This window comes from Silurus aristotelis, assembly GCF_946808225.1.
Source record: "Silurus aristotelis genome assembly, chromosome: 4".
Taxonomy (NCBI): Eukaryota; Metazoa; Chordata; class Actinopteri; order Siluriformes; family Siluridae; genus Silurus; species Silurus aristotelis.
Window position 1 is genome coordinate 2,178,271 of NC_139577.1, and position 18,331 is coordinate 2,196,601.

The window sequence follows — 18,331 nt, forward strand, 5'->3', positions numbered from 1 at the left end:
CCATGCAAACAAATAACACTTGAGCATATGGAGGTTGATGCTCATTATTAATTGCAGTACTTTTTGTCCTTCTACCTTCTATGATTATTGTATAGATCATGTATTGAACTAAAACAGACTGATTAAATGATTTTCTATTCGGCGTAAGAAGCAGCACACCTCAGAAGCGCAAGACTTTCCTTTTTAGCGATATCTCTGTTTCTGTTTAAAGAAGCACTGTGCGATCGGGCAGAGTCTTAGCACTCTAGGTGACGCCATGCGTGAAGCTTGATTTAATCACTATTCTCAGCGCAGAGGCTTGAGAGAAAAAACAAAGATATGAATTAATTATCGCCATTGCTGGAATCTGCCAGCAGCAGCTGCCGCACTCCTGCCTGGAACTTATTACAATCGACACGAGCCAATTTTCTTCTCCTTAGAACGCCATAGTCTTCCTCCCAACACATCCTGTCCAGAACCCAGATGAATCTTCTCAGTAATTAACATTAAGCTTCGCACCAATGTGAAGTTTTCTGCGTAAATAAACAGAGACTACACAACCCCCTTGCTTGTTTCTTGTGTCATGGTGGATTAGTTTTTCTCCTGTTCTAGTGCTGCATGTTAAATACCGATCTTTTGCGATCTGCTTCTGCTTTTCCCCTCCAGGTCATGTTTACAGAGGAGGATGTAAAGTTCTATCTGGCTGAGCTGGCTTTAGCACTGGACCATCTTCACAGCCTGGGAATTATCTACCGTGACCTCAAGCCGGAAAAGTAAGCACAAAAAGAAAAAGCATACTCGGCTGTAAACCTCATAGTGCATATCCTACAGCAATGCTAGAATGTGACCCACCTAATACATCCAATTATTTTTGTTCTTGGATACAAACGAAAAAAAAAGATTCTAACAACGTCTGGGTGGTTAATTAGCTTAAACTCATACTGAACTGTTTGGAAAAGTGGGAAAATATCGTGTTCCCTATTTTATTCTAATCATCTCCATGGAGATTTGTGGAAGGTGGCATCTTTTTAAGATCGCCAAGTTTTTTAAATCTACAATTAGACGGCGACTCTATGCCAACATATTACTTGGAGATATATAAGAAAGCATTTTTTTCTCGTATTACAAGTCAAGTCAAGTCAAGTCAAGTTAAGTTTATTTCTATAGCGCTTTTCACAACAGACATTGTCTCAAAGCAGCTTTACAAAAATCAACAGTTAAGGTGAATGGTGTGCATTTATCCATGATGAGCAGCCGTGGCGACTGTGGCAAGGAAAAACTCACTTAGATGTTATGAGGAAGAAACCTTGAGAGGAACCAGACTCAAAAGGGGAACCCATCCTCATTTGGGTGACATCAAGAGTTTGAACATAAATCTTTCAACACAAGCACCTGAAATTCACTAAACATTTGGATTTCAATGTTCAGAATAGACTTTTCAGCCAAAGAAAATTAAGTGGATTTGGTATAAAAATAATTTACATTGGCCTTATCCAGAGAGACATACAATTATCTCATTCATACAACTGAGCAGTTGAGAGTTAAGGGCCGTGTTTAAGGGCCCAGCAGTGGCGATTGAACTCATGACCTTCTGATCAGAAGCCCAACATCATACCCACTGAGCTACCACCTTCTTGTGAATACAGGAAAGAACCTAATCCACATTGTTATGTTACCTGTTGGATCTGCCATGTTGTGGACCTGTGTGTTGTCTAAATGCTCTCGGGAACCTTATTAGAATATGTCACATCATGGACTCCTTGAAGAACCAGGAGATTAAAATGAAATGAAATAAAAATCTGACTAGACCTGCCAAGAAGTTAGAACTCTATCATGGCAAGACACAAACAAAATCTTATATCCAAGTCCATCTTAAAATGGTTTGTGAGCGGAAAATCAAGTTTTGGACATGAGCTTCACAACAACACGTTTAGCCACAACCGAATACCTGTAAGGAGAGAGTGTAGGACTGTGGATCTCAGATTTCTTGCTTTGTATCCTCAGATCTTATTAGGTGTTATAGAGATTATAATAATTAATAAGGGTTCTTTTTAATAATCACAGTATGGCATTAAGCAAATGAATAACAAAGGCATTATTTTAATATGTAATTCTGTCTGTCTGGTTTACAGTTTTTACACCAGTTATAGGCTGCAGAAGCAGCGTTTGGATTAAATGCCCCTCATATAAAAACCTTAGCATCATTCCACTGGCAATCCTGCAGTTCAGCTGAGGTGATATAACCACTTTGCTTTGATGAAAAAGAAATCCGCCCAGGTGCTCAGGTGTGATTAACACAGAAGCTGTGTTCGGGCCAGATTTAGAGGCAAAGTAGAAGCTTTTTTTTTCTCCTCATAGACGTCTGAAATCTACACCAGGGTTCTGCTTGTGCAAACAGCAACACTTTTTTTTCCTTTCAAGTTTCACATTTTGCTGAGTTTTGAACACTATGTACTCTGAACCGGTTCTCCATAGAGGATAAACAGAGCAATAATACTCCTCATGTTCATTTTTCCTCAAGGGGACAAGGGTATGAGGAGGTATATGGAACATAGGGTTCCTTGGAGAACGGCAGCGTGCGCATGCTCTTCTCAGCGCAAATGATTAATGGCGTGTAGCTAGAGACAAACTGTAGAACATTGAACTTCGATTCATGAGGACAAACACATCTTTAATCAGCTTGCACACACCTCAGAAGAAACACTTGTTCTGCTGAGCTCATCCGACCGATTTTTTTCTTTAGAAGAATGGAGTAAATGTGTTTTTTACACTTTTTTTTACAGCATTCTTCTCGATGAGGAGGGTCATATAAAGATCACTGGTAAGAGATATTCTTTTCCACTACTTGGTTGGTTGGTTGGTTGGTTGGTTGGTTGGTTGGTTGGTTGGTAGATAGAACTTTATTGTCATTGCATTGTACAGGTACACAGCAACCAAATGCAGTTTATATCTACCAGAATCAGTTAAAGAGAGACGTCTGCCTTGTTTCATTTCAGATTTTGGTCTGAGTAAGGAAGCAATAGATCACGACAAGAGAGCGTACTCGTTCTGTGGGACCATCGAGTATATGGCTCCAGAAGTAGTCAATAGAAGAGGACACACACAAAGTGCTGACTGGTGGTCGTTTGGCGTTCTGATGGTAAGTATTAAAGGATGAGTTAGTTGGATGCAAGACTATCAAATTACGGAAGCCTTTATCATCAGTAAACAGAAGAAAATATTCATATTGTTTTATAGGAAGTTATTAACTATAGAAAACAGCGTTCCTTACCTATGAATGACACAACCATAGCGAAGAGTAAAGGAAAGTAGACACTTTCGGAGGCACTGACTATTTGTCATGTGAAAGGATTGCTCACACTATACAACTTATTAAAACGAAACTAACTTACTAACTAAAAAGTTAGAATAACATAGGGGCTATTTCTTCTATTCTGCCTCAAGAACTGTAGGTGAAGTGAAAAGTACCATAGATATTTGTGTACCACCAAAAAATGTTGTATTCTTGTTAATACTGACAACCAAATTCCTACACTAATAGACAGCTTGATAAAAGACAGTAGTGAAATGCTCAGAATATGTTTTACAAGCCAGCATGCTCGATTAATTATTAATGACACACTTTTAGCAGAGACGTTTCATGACGCCTGTTAGCAGAAACAAAGTGTTGCCACTCTGGGCAGATTCAAGCATACGAGTCAGCAGATTTATTTTTAAGACACTAGCACATCATCAGAGCTGTAGTTATTTGCAGCTCTACAAATGCAATGAAGTAAAGGTGACAGCCTTTGCAGGAAGCATGGCTCAGGTTGACTCGACCTCAGAGTTCAGACTCTGCTTCAGTCTTTTTTATTTTCCCAAGGTTAAACAACTTGATGATGCATAGGTGAGTTACGTGATATTTGGTGCTGTTCTCAACCCTGGAACCTCCTCCAAATATAGCAAAAGATTTCTCTCAGAAGCAATGACAACAGCGTTTTAAATTAAATGCAATTTTAGTGAGGGAAAAGATGATGATTTGATGCTCCAACTGAAAACAAATACCCTTTTCATGCTTTTCAGTTTAAATAAAAAATAAATGCAGTCATTTTTATGATCCTTTAGACCCTATTTTTATTAGATAACACTTTTCTTTTTTTATATATCAAGTATGCTGCACATCTCAGCTTATGCTATTCGTTGGCCTTCTTTTTGTAGTGGGCATCGACTAGCAAATGTATAAATTTAGCAACATCTCCAGCAGACTGAGCGCTGGCTCGTGTCCTAATATCTCAGGGAAATTTTGGTTACGCAACCTCGAATACAGGCAGAAGGCACTACCTGGGTGAACCGATTCTCTGTATGTATATGCTGTTATCTTTACCAAAGGATAACTGGTGTTTTTTTCTGTCCTCCAGTTTGAAATGTTGACTGGATCGCTGCCATTTCAAGGCAAAGACCGCAAGGAGACCATGGCACTTATTCTCAAGTAAGGTTTGACTTAAGTGTTTAGTAACATCTAGTGAATTAATTTCTTGTGGATGAACTGGTGAATGAATTGCATGTTTTTTTTCGCTGGGTATGATTTACTATTAAAAGTTTTTAAGTGAGCATGGCAGGGTGATTTACTCTTATCAGCTGATAGACCTCATTTCACAGTAATTAACCCACAGTTTTCTCCGAATGCTGTGACAGAAAGAGATGAAGGGAAGGGAGCAGGGCTTCAAGGAAGGGTTCACAATATTTACTTGAACCATTTCACATTTATATTTCAATTGGGTCATCTTTAATTTTACTCGACCCAACATGACTGCTCTAGAAATGTATCTTGTAAATGTTTATTTTTTTATCTGGGGAGACGTATGGTTAATATGGCATTTGTTTTGTTTTTTTAGGGCAAAGCTTGGCATGCCTCAATTCTTAAGCCCAGAGGTGCAGAGCTTGCTGCGAGCCCTTTTTAAAAGGAATCCAACCAACAGATTGGGTAATATATATGAATTTTGCACCACACCTCTAATCACATAAATGTACACCAGGATAAAAACTTTCTTTCGGCTTCCCCCATTAGGGTTCGACACAGCAGATAATTTGTGATCCGCATGTTTGATTTGGCACATGTTTTACACTGGATGCCCTTCCTAACGCAACCCTCCTCCTTTACTTGGGCTTGGGACCGGCACTAAGAGTACACTGGCTTGTGCAGCCCTAATGGCTGGGTTTGGTTCCCCGACCGGGAATTGAACCCAGGCCGCGGCGAGAGCGCTGAATCCTAACCACTAGACCACCAGGGAACCTTGGTTGTACACCAGGATAGAACTTCAATATTACTCTCAGCAGCATGATGCCTTTAGGGTCTAAACAAGTTTTGCAAAAACCAATGGCGTTTTTTTGGAACTGAAGGCCTGAGGTTGAAAATCATTAAACGAAGCTAACTATTTAAACTGGTGAACTAAGATTCATTGAATATCATATTGAACATATACTGTATCTCGTATTCGTATGTAACTCATTCACTGACTGTTCTTAGGCCTGAAGATTTGTCCACATTTACTAGTCATAATGTTTTTGTTTTTTCCTACCTAGTGAAGATATTTGACAGAAATCTGGTGCATGGCATAAATGTGCAGTCTGTGTACAAATGCTCAAACAATTCTGACCATGACACAGCCAGACGGCTAGCAAAACACCATTACATTTACGGCATTTGAAAGACGCTCTTACCTAGACCGAATTCCTTTTTTTTTTTTATTTGACCTTCAGATCCACAGTCAAATGCTTTAACCACTAAGCTACCACCTCCTCATTAATATTGCCTGCAAAATAATTTCCAAACTCATTATTTGAATTATGTGAACAAGGTACACCTTTTAGCTTCAGATTAATTTTCATAATGTGTTAGATTATAAGCATTCCAGGTCTTCTTCTAGGCATACCAATGCATGAGGAAAGCCCAGATTAGATAGTGTTCATCCGCAGAGTTGGCACAGCTGCCATGTGCATGACAACAAGCTAAGCCTCCACACGGTGTCAGTTTGCTCCGCAATTACATCATATTGTTTGTGGAAAAAGCCGAACCGGGGTCTCTGCATGAAGTACGCTGAGACCATAAGCTGATTCTGATTTCCTTCTTGTGTCATCGAATTGTTTTTTTATAATATTTGGCACTCGCCAGAATCCCTTATGTTGTCTCTTATAATGGATGATGGTCCCCAACGAGTACAGGGTTCTGACTGAACATGAGCTCATGCTTCTGCTCTGAAAATGAACATGATTTTCGTGAGAGTTGGTTGCTTTGCACAAGTGTAGAGTAAAAGTTTTTTTAAAAAGCTATTAAATTCACACTAATATATTTTTGTGCAGTTTGCTACGGATGCAGAGTGCGCTCAGACCATCCAATCAAAGTACGTGAAAATCGCGACGTTACTGGACGCCCTCTAGATGGCCCTGATAATTTTAGCTTGCAATTGCGTCTTCTAATCAGGCTTGAGTTAATACGTGTTAAAGTTTTATATGTCAGTCCTGTAGAACACCCGGTTTCTCATGTCAAAGTGCTCCACTACAGTGCTAGAAATAGACCTTATTTAAGCCTGAGGAGATTCACGCCGAGGCTCGGGTGCAGACCGTTTGTGTGAGCAGTGATTGAATGTGACTCTGAGAATCACACGCTGTATTATTCATGAAGCAGAATGAAAATCAGTAGTGGTAGCATGCTGAGCACAATTAGACAGGTCGAAGTCTTGTATTAACTATTAAAACAGGCAACTTCTTAGCTTATACATATACCCACCAGAAACAAGGTTATAAAGAAAAATCTGGAAAACTGATGCGTCATTCAAAATGTTCTTCTAGAAAGGAGCTGAGAAGAGCCAACCGGATAGTGAATGCAAAAATTTATAATTTGGCCTGTTAATGATTTAATGTAATCGGTTAGCTGGATGACTTTAACCCAGAGTATTGACTTTCAGTATATTTATTGTGCATACAAGAAACAAATGAAAAGGTCTACTCAATTCTAGGTCTAATTCATTTTATAGATAATATGGCAAATTATGGTATGATGGTTTGATCTTTGCCTCTCGGACTTCTCTTTAGGAGCTGGACCTGATGGAGTGGAAGAAATCAAAAGGCACCACTTCTTCACAAACATTGACTGGAATGTAAGTCGGCTCTCTTGACAACCTGCTGGTTTGAATGTAATAAAGAAAACCAGAATAAGATAAAGTAAAATAAAAAAGATAATTTAAATAAAAAATAGGGAACCGATCAATATCAATATGCAAAACTTTATTTATATAACTATATAAACTTATATAACTTATAAAAAAAATTAGATGCAGCTAACTGGTAAGCAGCTAACTGGTAAGTGGCGGTATGGTGGGCTATTTTTAGAAAAGGCCTGCAGGCGACTCATGTGGTCCTTGCGGGCACCATGTTTGTGACCCCTGTTTATACACTTTCAAGTCACAGTACACACTGAAATGAGACAATGTTTTTCCAGAACCCTGATGCTACATAAAACATCACACAGCATTGAACTACATAACAGAACAAAGGACTGAAATCTTTTTGTGTATAAGTTTTCCCCATTGTACTGTATAACATATACAGACTGTATAATAGTCAATGCTATTTTGTGTATTTTGTGTATTTATCTTTTGTCCTGCACGGTTTGCACTAGGTGTTTGCACAAACACTGCACTTTTTTTCTCCAATATCAATCACACTGTCTCTAGCTAATTGCAGGCAGCCATCTTGGAGCTCTTGTATGCAAAAGAGGGCAGAAAGCACTTTCCTTAAAGAGTGTAACGCTGACCCATGATGCAGCTTGAGCAGCAGGTTAAAAAATGATGTGGGTGGCTGGCTTCACGTGTCTCAGTGGAAGCACGTGTTAGCTTTCGTTCTTCCCATTTTGCAGCTTTTGTATGATACAAGAGATCTGGCTGGTGGGTGGGTGTTGGCAAAGAGATGAAATCAGAGAGAAAATAAAAGCAGGGAAGGGATTGTGCAAGATTTTTACAAGTGTGGGCATTTAGAACTGAAGATCTCTTTCTGGAAATCTTTTTCAAATACACACACACACACACACACACACACACACACACACACACACACACACACACAAGGGTTTTGACTTAATTATTAATGTAGTTAACTAATGCTCTGCCTACACATCTCTAACCTTATAACTTCAGCAAACAAAATAATTATTTAATCTTTTTTTTAAATTAAAAAAAAAAATATCTGCAAAACTGTCATATATTCCAATCATTGTGACAACATTTTGGTCCCCGCCAAAATGTTAATCTCTCAGCTCAGGTTGTGAGTGTGTAAGATAATAGGCTGTAGACAATCGTCTGGGAATTGAAGCTTAGCATTTTGATCCATTTAAAATACAATTACAAAACAGCTGATTGTGTCTTTTTACCCGACAGAAATTATACAGGAAGGAAATCAAACCTCCATTCAAACCAGCAGTCGGCAGACCAGAGGACACTTTCCATTTCGACCCTGAATTCACGTCCCGCACTCCAACAGGTGCAAATCGATTCCGCTCTTTCCTGATTGGATGCGTCATTGGTTTTCATTTTTCTCTTCTTTTTTTCTTTTGCTCAAAGCCAAAGAAAAAAATGAAAGTGGTTACACATTATTTTCGGACACAATTTTGATGGCTATCATATACCAGTTACCATGGCGCTCAGCTTTCTATTCCATTTCAACACAACTATCAGTCACACGTTTCCTAGCATGTCAGGATTTGGCGTGATGTAACCATCTGCTTTCAGCCAACGTGACACTGAGAGCATGAACTTGCAGATCTGTTAGGACCTTGTGAAAGTCGCTTCATACCATACACATCTGATCAATTGTGAATTTCTGTTCATGCAGAATCCGTGTCCCGGTTTGTAATTGTGTGTGTGTGTGTGTGTGTGTGTGTGTGTGTGTGTGTGTGTGTGTGTGTGTGTGTGTGTGTGTGTGTGTGTTCAGACTCGCCTGGTGTCCCTCCCAGTGCTAATGCACATCAGCTTTTCCGTGGATTCAGCTTTGTGGCCACCAATCTGGGACAGGAGCAGTGTAAAGCAGAGACCAGACCAAACTCCATTAATCCTATAGTGCAGGTAAAAAACAGTGTATTTAGTCTAAAGAGAACTGCACTTGTTCATATTTCACCGTTAATCTTTTAGCGGTATCTGCAAATGATACAATGCTTTTTATACATTTTTTTTTTTATTTCGGCCCACCCACATCAACTGCCCTAATGCAGTCCAAAATAATTGACACCCCTTAGGAGTAAATATTGTATTATACAGTAGAGTATGTGACTATATACAATTCTTACCTAAAACACTATGATTATATATTAGAATGCATTTTTTGTATAGCTTTAAATATTTTGAACCTTTAATGTTTATTTTATTGTTGCATTGTATTGTTAGCTCCGTGGTTAAAATGATGGACTGGTCAAAAGGTTGCGAGTTCAAATCCCAGCACCACCATGCTACCAATGGTGGGTCCTTAATCAAGGCTCTTATCCCTCGACTGCACATTTCTATAAATGAAATAATTTGGAATATAATCTGAGACAATGGACATTGTCTCAAAGCAGCTTTATAGAGATGAAGCAATTTTAAAGTTGTATTAAAAAATTTATAACTTTAGTGCCTAAACGTTTTTTTTCTTATAATTCTAAGTTTATTTTTAATGAGTGAGCCAGTGGCGACTGAGATGACATGAGGAAGAAACCATGAAAGGAACCCATCCTCATCCTCAACACTGAATATCTATTCATTATCTTTCCTACATTGTTGAGGGTTTCAGTGATGGAAGCTTAATTGAAGAATCTATGGCGAGAAGTCCTGGTCAGATAACACCATGATTGAGTCTTTTTTGGCTCTACATGCAAAGCATTTTTGGTTCAAAATGTTTGGGAAGAGGGATTCATTTGCATCCACGTGAGTGAGCTCTACTGACTACAGCACTGACGTCACACAACAAGACCATTCCTTACTTACATTGAACCTGCAGAGTGTGAGCATTTGTCCGAACCTTTTCCGTGAACAGATTGATTTTTCAGACTCACCAGACTATTTTATGGGTTTATCTGTGAAGGCAGCAGAGCCTTTGAATGGTTTTGAGGGGTTTTATGATTGCAAGTGTCCCTGCTGGGGCTCATAATAGGCCAAGAAATATCTGTCTATACTGTACTTTCCACAGCATGGGGATGTAGATAAAAAAAAAAAAGATTCTGCTCAGGGTTGTGAGGAATGAGTTTTTATTATACTATAGAATGCATTTTTTGAAATGCAGTGCAATTTAAGCTATATTTAATTAAAGAAAGTATTGAATGCAACATTTTGAAGAACGCTTCCCTTTTTCTATTTGTAAGGGAGTTTTTTTTTACATGTAAAATTAGTATAATGTTCACACAGTGTTTCCGTTTTGCATTCAAGCAACTTCATAGCAACAACATCCATTTCACCGATGGCTATGAAATAAAAGAGGACATCGGCGTGGGATCGTATTCAGTATGCAAACGCTGTGTGCACAGAATCACCAGTGTGGAATATGCTGTTAAAGTAAGGCAAATGTATTTATTTTTTCTCTTCAACTGGTTCATATTATTACCCATAATATTTGACACTGTAGGTGTATATAAAATGTGTATTGTGTATTTAATTTCTATCTCTAGTTCCTTTTTACTGCTGTGTTACTTACGAAAATAAAAGCTGTACACACACACAAACACACACACACACACACACACAAACACTGTTTTCTGTTCACACACACAGTCATTTTTATTTCAGATCATAGACAGAGCGAAGAAGGACCCGTCGGAGGAGATCGAGATCCTGCTGCGATATGGACAACACCCAAACATCATCACCCTGAAAGACGTGAGTCAGCATGTCCGAGTTACAAGCAGTATAAATGTGTTTTATGAACCATGGTTTCTCAGGCAAAAATTAGCTAGAGAAAAAAATGGTTCAGTTGAGAATGAAAATAAAATAAAAGCATCATTTATGCGTCTCATGTAGTAGAAAAGGACATTAAAATAAGCAATAAGATATATGTGTGTGTGTGTGTGTGTGTGTGTGTGTGTGTGTGTGTGTGTGTGTGTGTGTGTGTGTGTGTGTGTGTGTGTGGTATGTGTGTGTGTGTGTGTGTGTGTGTGTGTGTGTGTGTGTGTGTGTGTGTGTGTTGCTGCGTGCAGGTCTATGATGATGGCAAGTTCGTCTATCTGGTTATGGAACTGATGCGTGGCGGCGAGCTGCTCGACCGCATCCTGCATCACAAAGGTTTCTCAGAGCGAGAGGCTTCTGCTGTGCTCTGCACCATTACCAAGACTGTGGAGTATCTACACTCACAGGGGGTCCGTCCACTTTAGTTCACACACACACACACACACACACACACACACACACACACACACACACACATACAGGACTCAAGACTTCATATTTTGTGCAATTATTCCTGTGTGAAAGAAAATTGTTGCTATAATAAGCTGCATGGCCTGTATTAATCGGAATAAACGTGCCTCGTTTCATAGATGTTGTCCTGCAAATCAGCATGATCTGCTGTGTTTCATATTTACACTATTGATTTATCTTTCTGTTTTTTTGTCCAGGTTGTACATCGAGACCTAAAGCCTAGCAATATCTTGTATGTGGATGAGATGGGCGACCCAGAGTCGATACGGATCTGTGACTTCGGCTTTGCCAAACAACTCCGGGCTGAGAACGGCCTCCTTATGACCCCGTGCTACACTGCCAACTTCGTGGCTCCAGAGGTAGTGAAATCACCTATAGACCCCTAGACCCTGAGCTTCCTAGCAAGCTGGGATATGCAAAAACCAGGGATGTGGTACCTCAGGGGCAAAGGCTCTGGATTACTGATTGAAAGGTTGGAGGTTTAAGCCCAAGTATCAACAAGCTTTCACTCTTGGGCCCTTGAGCATGGCTCTTAATGCTCTCTGCTCCAGGTTTGCTGTATGACCCTGAACACTGAGATATACTAAGAAAGAATTTCACTGTGCTGTAATGTACATGTGACAAGTAAAAAGCCATTCTTCTTTTGCAGCAGAACACTTGCTATAATAGCTTACTTTAAATGTTAGAAAGTGCATCCTAACCCGTCAATTAGCTAAACCCTTGTATTAATTCTTATAAAACAAATTTATCATAAGAAGAAATATTAAACAAAAGGATAGCAATCAGGGTTCACTGAACATTTTTTTAAAACAACAGAGCACTTTTGCGTGCAGACTGCAGTACTGCACACTGCCACTAGATGGACATTTAATTTCTGATGCATGAGAATGTATTTTATCTGTAATTAATATCAACAAAATGTATTTTATTAATATTTTATTAGATAAAATTCAACTGTTTTGTCATTACACATGTAACAGTACAAGGCAACAAAATACAGTTAGCATCTACCCAGAAGTGCAGTGGTAGCAGTGTAAAATATTTACATGTGTACATGTTGGTAAGGTTATATGATATATATGAGTAAATAAAAATAATGAATTAATAATATTATATGGATAATATGAATATAAATAAACAGTACACGGAAAGATGATTATAGGCAATAAATACAATGGTCATGGATGGTGCAGATGAGGATGGGTTCTCTTTTGAGTCTGGTTCCTTTTAAGGTTTCTTCCTCTTACCATCTCAGGGGTTTTTTCCTTGCTACCGTCATCACTGGCTCGCTTATTAGGGAAAACTTATAGGCACAAAATTTATAAATTCTCTGCAAAGCTATTTTTTAAACAAACTGTCTAAAAGCACCACACAAATAATACTGAATTGATATAAATACAGTCAGGTGTTATAAACTTTCCAAATGGATTTGAATTTAGCTTTTTTATTGCCTTTCCTTTCCTCCACTTGTCCCTCCTTTCTTTCTGAGTCTGATGCACACCTCAAGTCTCCACCAGACGCTCTGTGAATCCATCTCTCAAGCTTCCTTCCGAGAAGTGTGCCTCCAACTTGTGTCTGTATTTGTATCTGGTGTCTGTATTTGTATCTGCTTACAACATGTACACTGTTTGAATCATGAAAAGAATTTAGTTGTGTATAAAACAGAAATATATCTAAAAATCCGAAAAGCTGTCAGGCAGATTGTAAACTGTAAAATATTTCTTGCTGTCTCTTGATTCGGTTCAGTCGGCTCGAGACGTTATGGTAATGAACATATAAAGTCGTTATGCTAACACCATGCTGTGAGATGACAGAGACGATCGCTCTGTGTGGCAGGTTCTGAAGAAGCAAGGATACGACGCTGCGTGTGACATCTGGAGTCTGGGAATTTTACTGTACACCATGCTTGCAGGGTGAGTAAATGATTTCTCCAATACACACACACACTAATGTCTAGACTACATCCAGCAATAGAAATGAAAGTATTTATTGATGTTATATGTATATAAATTAAGCCACAGTACAACACAAGACCTTTAACATGACTACAAAGCTTAATTAACAAACCGGGTCCAATAATTTAGATTTTATTCTGTGTTTGGATCAAATCTGATTTATTTCATCAGCCTATGGTTGCATGTGCTTGCATATCCACATTTGTTGCTATAGTAACTACAGCTACCGACATGGAATTTTCACTGGATTATGGTTTACATAATGGTTTTTTTTTTTTTTTTCGGGTCATGATTTGGACTGATATCAGACACAGAGTCCTCCCTAGTAGTAAATAGAGAAATAAAGAACTTGTGCCGCCGTTCCAAAAATCCAGGCCTACATCGTTATACTCTCCTGCATTCACGCGATCGTATCAAACGTTAGATATCAAGATGCATCAACTAAATAAAATAAAAGACACAAATTCATATTTTCTACCAAGTTAGGACATTGTAGGAGCTGTTTGTTTTAGCAAAGCCTCCGATAAACCTGTTGGGGTTTCCGAAATCTTTTCTCAAAACGAACTTTTTTATCTAGTTGACAATCTGACATGGATTTCAGCAGGTGGGTTTTAATACGATGAGAAAACTTGTATACACTTCGCTCTGTACTCCTGCACTCCTTCCACGGGCAAAGCACAGCTAGTTTCAAATCTGTTCAGAGAAGATGACAGCTTGTCCTCGTTGAAGCGATTCAGCACCGTCTGCCCGACACCTGACACTTTATCCGAAGTCCAGCACTGACCCGTCTTTCTTGCACTACCAGTGAATCCAATTCGCCGCTCAAATCGTGCACATGAACAAAAAAACCTTTATTTCTGGAGCAGGAGCTTGAAAGGATTAGTGCATAAGCCCAGGTCAATTCAGCAACTGCTGTAGAGAGGAAAGGCCATTCTGAAACAATTTAATGTTCCTGTCTGTTTGTTGAGCTTTAAAGCTCAGAGTAATCAGTCAGGGCATCGGTGGGGGTGGAAAGACGCAGTAAACCTGGCAACCTAAAAATAGTTCTTAGAAATTGGGCTTCAACAAAAAGTCATTTTTCTGCCCGAAGTGCTCAAATGTGAATTTTTTGCGTTCTCAGATTCACACCGTTTGCCAGTGGACCTGATGATACCCCAGAGGAAATCTTGGCTCGAATTGGCAGTGGCAAATACACCCTCTCTGGGGGCAACTGGGACATGGTGTCTGATGATGCTAAGGTTAGAACAGTCGCTAACAGTTATTGCTGTTTGGTAAATACCTTACAGAATTGGTGGTTAAGTACTAAAAGTACAGTTTTAGTGTAGCGTAGTGTAGTACCGCTTTGCTTTATAAAATTTTCTCATTTCAGTTTAAATCCAATCAGGCTAGTGTAAATAGATATATCATTTTTAAAATGAATAAAAAAAAAAACCTGGGCTATTTTATTTTATTAAATTTTTTTTTTTTTAAGAACACAACATTTAAACTGTCAGCATTCTACAGATGGGATCTTATTCCTTGTGTGTAATAAGTGGCCCTGTGTTTGGTAGGACATCGTGACTAAAATGCTGCATGTGGACCCTCACCAGCGTCTCACCGCCCCTCTGGTCCTTCGTCACCCCTGGATCGTAAACCAAGAGCAGTTATCGATGAGTCAGCTTACACGACATGACGTGCACTTAGTCAAGGTACAGAAAATAATCGTTTTTTGGGATATATTTCTTGAAATCTGTGTGTAGACGAGCGTGTGTGTGTGTGTGTGTGTGTGTGTGTGTGTGTGTGTGTGTGTGTGTGTGTGTGTGTGTGTGTGTGTGTGTGTGTGTGTGTGTGGTGTGTGTGTGTGTGTGTGTATTGGATGCACTTTGGAATGCATTTACAAAAGTTACAATATTGCCACCATCTGGTTTTTTTGGAACACTGCATTGAGGCCATGAATTATGATATTTTTATTTTTTTAAAAGGTTTCTTATCACAACTTAATTTTCCTCACGGTTTCGACATAAAAGTCGTGATCACGAGAAAACATGGAAGAAACATTATAATAACATTATAACATTATAATGCATGGCCTCTTAGAGCTTCAGTTGGACAGTAGATCAGAAACAAAATGAGTGCTGATCTTTTTTATTGTCTTTTAAAGGGAGCGATGGCGGCTACATATTTAGCTCTAAACCGAACTCCACAAGCTCCAAAGCTCGAGCCTGTCCTTGCATCCTGTCTGGCGCAGAGAAGAGGAATGAAGAGAGTGACATCCACTTGTTTGTAGCACCCGATCCAACAGCACCACCTATAGACCCTGAAGATATTCCAAGCCTGGGAGGAAGAACCAGGCAGTCATCAATGCACAATAGGGGAGCGGATCGTGTGAGCGCTGAAGAAGGTCGAAATTTCCCCCCCACGTACACTGCTTTAGGGAAGTTCGCTTCCGAGAGCTGCTCGCATTAACGCCGAGGGCGTCAAGATTCGTCGAGCTTCCCTGCTCTAATCCTGCCAGGGATTGAAAGAGTAGCGACAGAAATAGAAAACATCACCAACCGAGAGCACAAATAACACAACCTGCACGCTCAAGCTGTGAAGCCCATCATGTGCTGTGAGCCATGCAGAAATGTTTGGACATGACTGCTGTCATGTTACGCCAGATTGCTGTCATCCGGCACTGGCTGTAGAGTAAAGTCCACAAAAATTAATATACGTAATGGACAGTAAGACTGTAGTGCATGTTTAATTACTAACACTGAAGAGCTTAAAGAAATAGTTTAGCCGGGAACAAATCTACAACCACAAGTTATCTCTTAGCCAATATGCGATTGAAAAATTCTAATACTTCTTTAGATATGCACTGGACTTAACACAACTCATGGTACTCACATGGAAAGCTCACAACCGCCAGTCTGACATCATGCAAAATGCTTGAGTTCTTCAAGAAGCTCAAACAATACATTGAAAAAAAAGGAAGGCACTTTTTTTTTTTTTACTTTCTTTACACACATATTTCTTAAATCCTATCCAATTGATCATTCTACATATACAGAAGGTGAGCGCTAGGAAATAAACGCTTTGTTGAATAGCTCAGGTGTTCGGCAGTCAGCACATTTACACACGTTTTACAGAAACCACAGCAGGAAAAGCAATATTAAGTGCAGGAGACTTAGCGAACAGACAAGACAATAAAAGATGGCAGCATTATTGCCATTTCTTTATCTCTAAATCCAACCATGCAGGCAGCGTGAGCGGCTTTAGGAGTGAAACTGGGCGTCGTCTTATTGTTTAAGCTTTTAGTCAAGCGCTTCGAAATGATGTGGTTTTTGAATGTTTTGCTTGTTTTACAGCAATTTAAAAAATATATATATTGTATGCATTACACATTTTTTGTGGAAAATTTATTTATTTATTTATTTATATTTAATTAAAAATACTTTGGAGTTTTTGTCTGCTTCTTTATCATAAATGTATTTAGAAAGCAATTTTTTATATAGTCAGATATCTTTTTTTTTTTTTTTTTATCATAAATTTTTATTTATTTATTAAATTTTTTATTTCGCCTGCTGGTTCTGTTTCATTCGTTTCCTTGTTTTCGAAGTGCACTTGGTGACATGGTTCGGTTTGACACTGAGGCTTGTAAATAAGTACCCCCACGTTGTTGCACTAATCTGACATTCCTCCATTTTTATTTTATTTTTTTTACTAAAACATTAAGGAAGGGAATATACGCAGACTGTTTTCGAAGATAGATTTCTGGCAAGATGGAATTTAATGTGATTAAAAAAAAATTGCACATGCACATTTAGTCGAATCTTACCTGTGAAAAATGCTCGAGTTTTTTCCCGATTTTTTGTTTTTCAGCATGAATGAAATATGAAAAAGCAGAAAGCAGATACAGTACCTGTTTACCTCAGTCATAAGCCTTAAACCTTCATTTAAACCAAATCAGATTGTGTTCATGATTTTGAGCTTAAATCTAGACTTATACATGAGCACCTAAGAGTAAAATCAGTGATTTATATAGATAGTTAACAAAGGGATCTTTTTTTTAAACCACTATGAACATCACTGAAAATGAAGTGTGAACAAAAGTCATTTCTTACTCTTGTTTTTTTGTTTTTCTTTGGAAGGGATGTGTGTTAAATGTATAATGTTTTACCAGCATTCTAAAACTGCATGTATGAAGTATTTTTACTTTGACCCTGAACATGAAGGTAAATCACCAAGGTTTCATATTCACATAAATAATCATTAATAATTAATTATTTATTATAAAAAGCTTTAAAAAGTACATCTCTGGTCCTTAAGGTCCAATTCTATAGAAGGAAGAAGGTATAAAGTTGCATTAGTGATGGTACCACCCTGGGCACAAGGAAAAGTGCATTGTAGTAGCCTCATTTCTGAGAATGTGGATCAGATTCATATTGTTATTTTCCTTTGTATTGGCTTGCATGCCGGCGGTTTCTAAATAAATCGTATCGTAAAATGTGCTGTCTGAGTTGTAAAATGATTGAATGGTGGCTTTAAATGTGAACTGATTTTTCCTTTTCTCGTTAAGTTTTAGGATTCTTTTGTTAAATTATCACACTACTACATTTCACACACATTAGTATTCGCAGCTGTATAAACATCATACCAAAAAGACGCAACCTTATTATGAATTTAGAGAAGCAACTGTGGCTGTTCATCAGTTTATTGAGAAGTCAAAAAGTATTGAGGAACAGCAAAGCTTGTTTGAAAAGCATTTTTAGATGTGAAGATCGTGGGGTTGTCTGTCTACCAGTTTAACAACTAAAGCTTTTCTTTGCTGCTTTTACCTGCAGGATATCTATGATTCATCAAAGGTTTATCTTATAGTCATCATCAACACCCTCATTACCACTTCCTTTAACAATGACTGCTTCGTCTTTTCATTCTCTTTTCAGCTTTTAAGTAGAGTACCTATTTAATCCTAAACCTAAAGGAACAAGTACTCTATATAACCCCATGGGAATGGGTACGCTA

General features: G+C 38.5%; 1 protein-coding gene across 1 annotated transcript in view; it reads left to right on the forward strand.

The window, feature by feature from the left end:
- Positions 1-16,686, forward strand: part of rps6ka2 (ribosomal protein S6 kinase, polypeptide 2) — a 29,570-nt gene extending 12,884 nt beyond the window's left edge. Inside the window, exons 6-21 of the mRNA XM_083540374.1 lie at positions 646-752; positions 2,763-2,800; positions 2,976-3,118; positions 4,377-4,447; positions 4,854-4,942; positions 7,051-7,115; positions 8,391-8,493; positions 8,944-9,074; positions 10,407-10,532; positions 10,764-10,853; positions 11,171-11,329; positions 11,588-11,749; positions 13,227-13,303; positions 14,466-14,583; positions 14,896-15,033; positions 15,486-16,686. Coding sequence (XP_083396500.1) covers positions 646-752; positions 2,763-2,800; positions 2,976-3,118; positions 4,377-4,447; positions 4,854-4,942; positions 7,051-7,115; positions 8,391-8,493; positions 8,944-9,074; positions 10,407-10,532; positions 10,764-10,853; positions 11,171-11,329; positions 11,588-11,749; positions 13,227-13,303; positions 14,466-14,583; positions 14,896-15,033; positions 15,486-15,611 — 1,743 coding nt within the window. The 3' untranslated portion in view covers positions 15,612-16,686. The remainder of the gene's footprint in view (positions 1-645; positions 753-2,762; positions 2,801-2,975; positions 3,119-4,376; positions 4,448-4,853; positions 4,943-7,050; positions 7,116-8,390; positions 8,494-8,943; positions 9,075-10,406; positions 10,533-10,763; positions 10,854-11,170; positions 11,330-11,587; positions 11,750-13,226; positions 13,304-14,465; positions 14,584-14,895; positions 15,034-15,485) is intronic.
- Positions 16,687-18,331: the final 1,645 nt, after the last annotated feature.